At 36.9% G+C, this 9558-nt stretch overlaps 1 protein-coding gene across 1 annotated transcript in view; it reads left to right on the top strand.

Annotated features, from left to right (window-relative positions):
* The first annotated feature begins 460 nt into the window (after nt 1-460).
* LOC145991869 (uncharacterized) overlaps nt 461-9558 on the top strand; it is a 58607-nt gene continuing 49509 nt past the window's right edge. Inside the window, exons 1-2 of the mRNA XM_083127905.1 lie at nt 461-612; nt 7288-7351. Of these exons, the coding sequence (XP_082984031.1) occupies nt 565-612; nt 7288-7351 (112 nt within the window). The 5' untranslated portion in view covers nt 461-564. The remainder of the gene's footprint in view (nt 613-7287; nt 7352-9558) is intronic.

The following is a 9558-nucleotide window of genomic DNA, read 5'->3' as shown; positions in this document are numbered from 1 at the left end:
TGCTTAAGAAAAACAAAAAACAATTCCGCGAAATTCGAAACGGACGCCTACGCCACAGTGTATATTGTAATAGGCGTTCTGCTGCAGAGACCTATGGAGGAAGAAGCGAACGTTCCAGCAAGTCCCCATTGTTCTCTTGAAAAATTGTTTCGAATCGCCTTTTTAAAGGTCGATTTAAGAACTCCCCGATTGGAGAGGACGTGGAATCGCTCCTCAAGCCAGGTTATGAAATGTTCTGCGTTTTACTGATCCAAGCGGATACTTTATTTCAAGTTAATGAAGCGAGGGAAAGTTTTCTGAACTTGTCCCGTTTAAAAAAAAGCATCTAGCCCGAGCCATAATCGGAAGTAATGATGGTACCGTACTATGGCGAAGACATCGAAGACAAAAGACAATGCGCCTATAAAGAGAGTGGCAACATTTTCCTCTTGCATATACCATACAGGGAGGGAAGTGAATTGGCACATAATGGCGGTATAAAAATACTTATCGAACAATTAAATCTTTGCCTTTCAATACATCGACAGCGGCAAGAATCGCTGTTCTTTTGGGCCACACAAGGCCATGGAGATGAAGTTCTCCGCACTTATATTTGTTACACTTATATATCAGGTATGTAACAATGTATTTCAAATATATATATATATACGATTTGCTATATATTAGAAAGTTCAACTATTCAACCTTGGGTCTTACCACGATTTCAAACTTATATTTGTTGTTGTCACGGTGACTTGCTGATGTTGCATGTGAAGAAGCTTAAATATCATAAAAATGTATGAATTTATGTATTTGATTTAATATTACACGAATGTGTGTGCAACACAATAGCAAGAAGAATACGACAATGTTATTAAGTTTAGCAATGAATATTTCAATATACCTTGTACTAACAAAATCTGTAACGACAGTGTAAATTCTATAGCAAATAAAACTTTCCACTTTTTGATCAGTTTCCATGTAAACAATTTAGAGTTGTTTATTCTATCGATTTCAAAACACGCGAGAAGAAACAAGTGGATAAATAATTATCTTTACAGAAAATATACAAAGTATAAACATCTATTTCTAGAGAAAATAATTGAAACATTTATGAGTTAATTTCTTACCGCTTTAAATTTACCCCTTTTCATAACTTATTAAAAGTTAAGAATTTTGATACATGTAAGGTGTACAATGATCTATTTTGAAAGTCTTTTACGGTTCTATAGCCTATTAAGGTTAACATAATATTTTAATGTCAGCGTCAAAGTGGTGTATTTCCTAAATAAAACTTTACACATATTGATCGATTTACATATGACCGATTTCAGTTTTACCTGATCAGCTTCAAAACCTAGGTATACAGAACAAACTTTCGAAATTACTCATGCATAATAGCAAGTAATGGTTATTAAATCATTCAATGGATATAAGCACAGAACATGTCATTATATTAATGTAAGAGTTTTCGTTACAATTTCCAGTGAAACTCCTTCCGAAAGACATTATTAAGTGAAAATTCCTTAGATATAACACATACGTGATCATGTATTTCGAAGGTTCTTTTCGGTGATATCCAGTGTGATACGTAAATAAAACGTACGTATCAATTTCATGTGGACAAATTGCTTTCTTCTTGAATTACAAAAGCTGGGAGAATGAAGTGGGTGAAATTTTCATCAGATTTATAGAGGAGTTGTCAAGTTAATTCAGTTATGGTTAGCGTTAGCTATGGTTTTGCATTAAACCCTTTCTTAACATGTTAATGAGTGAAATAATATGCTAGATATGTATGTTCATAAATAAATACTATGAATGCGCCTTGCGAAGAGTTGATGAAAAGTGTCGCGATGGTGAACATTTTTTAAAAAATAAAGGTTTGCATTTTTAGAACTAAATTTGTATGTAAAATGTTTAATATTTTATTGATTTTAAAATCTACCAGTGCGTATTGCTCGGAGTGAATTAACAAACTTATTATGAAAATGTATTATGGAGCGGCCAAGTACATCTAGGTGACTAAGTGTTTTGAGTGCTCGTCTCTGAAAGTACCGGGTTCGATTCCTGGCCTGGATTCCTTTGTGATTGTTCTTTCATCACGTTCATGTGACGTCATTCATTGCATCAGATTCATGTCAATGTTTTCTAGCCAAATAGTATAGGTGTGTTTCGCCTACGTCACAAACTCTTGCATTCTGTCTTCGAGCAGCCATGATTGAGGCCAGTTCTTGGAAGCACACGGAATTCAAGCGGCGGACAGAAGATACTAACACAGGCATTCGTGATTTAAAACAAAAGTCCAGTTGCTGCAGATGTAACGAACGTGGTAGATATTTCCTTGCAAATTACAAATAAAATTGACCGCAAACATGGCGGCTGTGCGGATCCTGACGTCACACGAAACACGGCTATAAGCTTACATTAGACTAAAACGAAGTTAATAATACTGTACTCTTTTACATTTAACTAATTTTGATTAACGTAAGGAAAATCTTCACGTATGCACATACACACACAATACAGGCTGCTACGAAAAAAAATAGTGAATACATTACTGCAAAGGAAAGATAAACATCAATTTGACAATGCTGCATTATGAAAACACAATGTAGAAGTAACAAAAATGTCACTAGAACAGTGGCGAAACCACAGGGGGGCATTGTCCCCTCCCCAACCTTGGACCGATATGAGTTCTAGGGGGCAAACATTGAGAGCTAAGTGTACCTGCAGGGGGCAATTACCGCTCACAACTTCAAATTTTATGCAAATAAAAATACTTTTCAAAAAATTTCTTGCTCGCTTCGCTCGCAGTGCCTGCTTTTCTTAGCTTTATCAAGTTCAGTACCCTAGCTAGGTAGCAGCGGGAGTCGGTCCTGGGCGCCGAATGATCTAAATGAAAATAAGTTGTAAGATTGATTGATTTGTGGTTGTAAGTCCACTTTATGCATAGAAAGGCTATCGGGACTCGACCTATAGTTTAAATTGGGATCCAAACCAGTGTGCTTCCACGGGTATCGAATCCGTGACCCCTTGATCACACGGCGACGATGTTACCACTACACCATCGGGGAGGCACAAAAGTTGTAAAAGAGAGAATGCATTGGCGTCCCGTGAAATTATTTGCGCCCTATTAAATCAATATTGATTTCAGCCTGCAAAAAAATTGAGACAATTTATGTATTGATTGATTGATTTGCTTTATTATACTTCGCGTCTTGTGCCACGTTTGTCTAATTTGCGAAGACGGGGATGAGTGATGATATGATGAAATTGATGAATGGATACTCACAAACATCCATGCTCAGGCCAGGATCCGAACCGGGACCCCTGGCGTCGTAGCGCGATGTGCTAAACCACTCCGCCTCGGGGGCCGGCTGACAATTTATGTAATTAAGCTGTTGGATGTTGCGAGATGGATGAATAGGTTGTGTAATGTATTTAAATAATGTATGTTGTATATAATATGTATTAAAGAAACTTTTAGTGTCCACGTCGCTCCATGTTCCTTATATTTGAAACACATCATGCATGAAAGATATACATGTTAATGTAAAAAACAATTATATTTGGAATGCATTTATCAAGCACTTTCCCTCTTTCAAAAATAGTTTGTGTGCTTGTTTTCCATTATTAATGTGAAATTAAAAGTGTTGAAAAAATAATTCAAATCGTTTGTTCGAACACAAATGCTTTAGCACCAATTTCTACCCTCTTTCTGCAGAATTTATAACGTAATAACGTCTTTGATACTACTACTACTACTAATAATAATAATGTTCGAATCCCAACTTGGGCATGGATGTTTGCGAGTGTTCATTCATCAATTTCACCATATCGTATCAATCCATAGGATTATTCTTTATTTTTTTATTTTTAACTTTCTCCAAGCTTCATTTCACCTAAGTTCATTTACTTGTTTACACCAGCTGTTCAGTCCTCTCAGGTATTTGAATTATGCACAGTCGAGAGTTAAGCAGACTTCCACTTCCTGATTTATTGAGGCTGCAAGGTTTACAAGAGGTAAAAAATAAGTAAGCAGCTGAGAATAATAGGAAGGTAAAAACTCACGCATCGGCGTATAGGAAGTCTCCAGAGTCAGGGGTTTAGAGGAGCGGACAGACTGGCAGGGGACCTTTATTTGGTTTGGAGCAGAGAGAGGGAAGAACACTTTGGGAAGGAGAGGAGTCAGCCTGAGTTAGGTGAACTACTCACGAAGCCTCGAGAGAGCCTAGTTTTATTTTACTCTATGTTAGAAATGTCATTATCATTCTTCTAAGTGTAAACAGGTAACTATCCTAACCATAATATGCATGATTCAGGTTCGAAGGTTCACAAAATCAAACGAAGGACTATTTGCCATTTCTAGCTGTATAGTTAGGTATTCTATTTCAGTTGTACCTTTCGCAGCCAAGCATCCAACTTGTCATGAGGACAAGTGGTCTCATCATTAACAAGGATGAATGGTGATTAGCTACATTTTCCATTAAGCTATTGGGAGTGGTTGGTTCGATCAAATCATTCAGTAGAATGATACGATATCATCACTCATCCCCATCTTCGCAAATTAGCTAAAAGTGGCACAAGAAGCGAAGTAAAAGGTAAAAAAAAAAGGTAAAGTGCTCCCCTGTGCTTAACACCACGCCATGAAGGCGTATAGGGGATGTGGGGGTAACGCCCCACACTTTCTTGATCCGGTCGTGAGTGGGGGTGATGTGATCAGCATCACGCCCCTGACCGCCTTTACCCGCCAGGGTTTCCCCCAGGTACCCATGTTATTCGAAGTAAAATAAAGCAAATCAATAATAACAACAATAAAAATAATGTTATAATAATAACACTATTATTATTAGCTTTATGATTATTAAAATTGTTATTATTATTATTATTGGTACATTTATCCTGGTACTTGTACCCCCCCAGACAAAAATTCGTGGTTTCGCCTCTGCACTAGAAAGACAACAAGAAACTTCACATTGTTTTCATTATTATAACAATGAGTAGCACTGCTTCCATGACATTTTACAAAATGAGCAGCGACCTTCTTACACACCCATGCCTTGAATTCCAATCAAGACATTTGTGTTACGGATAAACCACTCTAGTTCGCCAACAAGGGTTCTACACTACACACCAGGTAATTGCCCTTAGTTAAAATCACAAGAAATTATGGTTTGTTTTTTAGCTTGATAGCATATTGAATTTCTATTGTTATTATTGCTCCTTGAATTTCATTAGTTTGTTTGGTCTTTACCTGCAACACTGATGTCACAATCTCATTTGGGTGGACTCAGGGCGGATGAAATATATATTTTCAGTTAGCCCCTGCCCATAGATCATAGCTACTAACGTTCTATCTTTCAAAATTAATATCTCTCCCTCTATTAGTCTTTCTCCTACTCTTTCTCTATTTTCCTGTTTCTAACTATCCTGCAATCTTTCTATATTTCCTATTCTTCCCCTGTTTCTCTTCTTTCTTCCACTGTTTCTTTCTATCCATTTCTTTCTTCCTGTTTTCTCGTTCCCTCTCTTTTATCTTCTGTTTCTCTCTTTCCCTCTCAAAGTGACAGCACAGTGAAAGCAATACAAACGAAATCAATTTTTCCACACCATTCTTCTTGTTTCTCTTTCCATCCCTTTCATTCTGTTTCCCTCTTGCCTTCTCTTTCTTCCTCTGCTTGTCTCTTTCCTTCTTCCTTCTCTTTCTTGCCTCTCTTCTCTTTCAATTTCTTCCTTCCTTTGTTTTCTGTTTCCTTCTATTCCCTCATCTCTTTCGTCCCCTTTCTTCCTTCTCTTTCATTTATTCCTCTGTTTCTCTGTTCTTCTTTCTTCCTTTGCTTCTGCCTTTTCTTTCTACTCATTCTCCTCTTTCTATTGTTGCTATCACACTCTATCTTTATTTATGCGTATATGTAGGATTCTTTCTCCACTATACAGGTACATGTATCAGCAAACTTCTCATGTAGTTTCCTTGGTTGCACTAAACCCACTCCCTCCCATCCGTAGGTAACACTCCTGCTCAGCTGTCAATTCATGTAGGATTACAGTTTAATAAATAGTTCGCATAGGATCATGAAACAAATCTGTTCAAGATTTGCCGCACCTTGGATGGTATGCAAGCAGCAAACATGTGATGCTGTCATTTTGCTAACAGAAGAGTTCTGCGACAGCAGAGGCATTTTGTAGATCACGTTTTCTGTGAGAAAACACAGATACTTGGGTGTGAAGCAAACTTGTTGAGCTCAGAATGTCTAAATTCAGTCGAAGAAGCCATTCGATTCGAACTGCATTTGGGAGCCGCATATTTAGCGTTTTGGAAAAGAAACTTAGTTGTGGTGAATGATGAACATATTCCTTATAGCCCAGGAAAAATAAGAAGATCGCTCTCATCTTATGTGACTAAAGCACATTGGAGATGGTTATCCCTGATTACTTGCACGAGGAAACCGTTAATTGGTTGATGCCAGACCAATCCTGTACAGCATCGTGTCTTCAGACGCAATATCAAGTAAATTGACACTGTAGAATACTGTCACCAGAAGATATAGATCAGTTAGCTTGTAGGAGAGCCCAAGTATAGGGTGGTCTGAGGATTTCTCCGGGGAGCCGGGTTGTAACGAGAACTTCATTTTTGGAGAAACTTGGTCTGGAACTATCCGAGGTTTGTACCTGGAATTATGTCCTCCGCTGTTGGGGCCATTACTGCTTTCTCTTCTCCTGGGCTCCAAGAAACGTGTACCAGTTGGCATCCGGCACCAAACTGAGCTCTCGGCCTATGTGAACTGCATTTATAGGTTTTAAGAGTGGCGCTGATCTACGGCAGAAAACGAAAACACGCAGGTTATACTTCTCACAGTTGCAAACTATATATTTACATGTTGCTAACCGCTCGTTATCAATAATATGTTTTTTATGAACTCTAAAATACCGAGAAGTACAAATGACTGAAGAAAATATGCTTATGAATTGCGAGAACGAAAACAATCACGAGATCGTTACAAAAACACTTAGTAAATTCATAGCATTTAAGTAAAATATTATACTAAGCTCGTTTTCTTTACTACTGACAACAATACAACGATGAGTATGATTTTTCATGTGATTTACAAATTCCCAACAACCAGTCCTACCAACTCAACGGCGACAAACTGTGCTTGGGCACATCATACTCACATATGCAATGTAACTGGGGGCCCATTACAGCTGACTGGTGGTTAACGCGAGATAACCTATTGTTCATTAAAAAAGCTTGAATGCTATTAACCTCTAATAATCAAAAGTAATTAATGCTTGTGCTTCATATTTCAGTTGCCCGTACATCTTGTTAACAGTGGTTCAATTGCGCGGATTGTGAAAGACGCCGATTTGAACGGTAAGTGAACTTACATGTACCCTTTGCTTCATCATTGGGGAACGAATTAAATCAAGTTTATTTTATATATTTCTAAATCTATAGAAACGAATACCTAGTTGAACTTGAAGCAGAATTGTACCTATGTATTACGTAGATATGTAAGCAAAAAATGGATTTTCGACCAGAGCTCCTACCGAGGTTTCGCCCTATATTTTGCTCTTGCTTTGTCAGAGGATTTTTCTTGTTTCAATTGTGAAATTGTCTCGACTGAATTTTTCACTTCCGCTGTGTGTGGAATTGACTTGACAATGGACTCTCTGCTCTCACCATATTACGTGTGTGGATTTGTTTCAGCGGATTTTTTCTTCCGTTGTTTTGCCTGTGTGAAATTGTCTCTATCACTGTCTTTTTTGCCCCTGTACATATTCAATAATATATTAAGTAACACTGGAAAAGCTAAAGCTTCTCATTTCGTCATTGTCACATTAAATCCTGGCCCCAAAATACGGAAGTGATTAAAAGCATTTTTCAAGAATATCATATATAAAGGCCCAAAATTCCTAATTTGTTATGTGAAAACTGTGATAGTATGCGTTGAACAAGGAAATGACCAATACACATTGCAATAAGAGTTATTAAAGAATATAACATTCAGAAACAGTGAACTTGTGAAGAAAATTAGTGCGAGACAATTAATGATTTATTAAAATTGATCTCATAATTTTCCTCTTTATCATTAGTAACAATAATAACAATATTAATACTATTAATAACAATTTTGTAGCATCACCCCGCGAAGTTTAATACTTAATTTGCACTCTGGATCCAAGTAGTATCAAATTTTGTTCAAAAGAGCTACTTGGTTTATCGCCATCTAAAATATCTGAGAATATAAATACAATTTGACTATACTAAATTAAAAGTAGGTCAAAAAGTCATTCTTTCTTTCTTGGACATATGAATACAATGATGTATGGAGAATGATGGGGTACTGAGAAATGAAACAATTACGATTCTGTTGAGAATAAGATCTGACAGGACGCAAAGGAAATGTGGTTGCAGTGCTCAAGTCATTTGTAATTGTCATGTATCTTTAACGACTGTAAAATTTGCTAAATAATTTAACAACTTTAGTAAAGTTGATCGGAACTTTTAAAATCCATTGCTTGTTTTTGGCCTTGAGCGTAACAGAAAACCCAAGACCATTTTCTTGAAGTGTGTGAGGAAAATTCTATTCGAGAAATTTGCTACGTTCGTATGAAGTTCTTGTTCGGTACTGCTGCTCGCGGACATTGAAGAATAAAGATTTTACGACACATAATTACTCACTCGTAATTACGTCATTCCGAGTCCAAGTTTAATACTCTTTAACAGAACATTAGGAATGTAATATAATCCCAGGTATCGAACTACAGTCTTTTAGTACCAGCCTATCAAATATTTATTTTCAAGTGTCAATCTCAAGTGCTTTCATGTCGTGTTCATATGGAGGTGTATAGTCTTGGAAAAAGTACTTAATACTACTCGTATTAAGGCTCTATAGGGGAAGTATTCTTTCCATTACTGTACATTCAGGAATAAAACTTGATATCTATGATTTATAAGGTATGTATTTTTCGGACCATGTAACCATATATAGGTTACATAAATACCCTGTAATTTTGGTATATGCAAAGAATTTCTATTTTTCGTTTTCCCCTAAAAAATTACCTCAATATTTATTGATTTGTTTTATTTTACTTCGATTTTTGTGCCACTATTGGCTAATTTGCGAAGATGAGGATGAGTGATGAAATTGATGAATGTACACTCACAAACATCCATGCTCAGGCCGGGATTCGAACCCGGGACAAAATATCTCAATTTTTCTCCGCCAAGGAAATTTTCTCTTCATGAGGCAACACTGCCTCCACAGTCAATTCTATTTCAATCTCTGTTTTCACAATCATTTTCTGTGCGGTATTGCACTGTAGAACAGATTCAGGCTTCTCATACCATTTCTATTCGTCTTTGTTACTCAGTATGCCTTTCCTCATATAAAGTCCTTCAATATTCTCCTTCTTCTTCTCTTTCTCTGTCCTTATGTACAGCCCTACTGCTATTCTCAGAATCCTTTCTCTCTCGTACCATTTTATGGGAGAAAGTAGTTTTGATGTCGGCTACACTCAGCACTCAATTCTTCTCCTTCCTTCGTTTAGTTTGCTCTATCTCATTGCTTCTCTGTT

This window comes from Lepisma saccharinum, chromosome 8 (assembly GCF_977018435.1).
Source record: "Lepisma saccharinum chromosome 8, izLepSacc3.1, whole genome shotgun sequence".
Taxonomy (NCBI): domain Eukaryota; kingdom Metazoa; phylum Arthropoda; class Insecta; order Zygentoma; family Lepismatidae; genus Lepisma; species Lepisma saccharinum.
The sequence above is the reverse complement of the archived record's forward strand: the minus strand, read 5'-3'. Positions and strand labels throughout refer to the sequence as shown.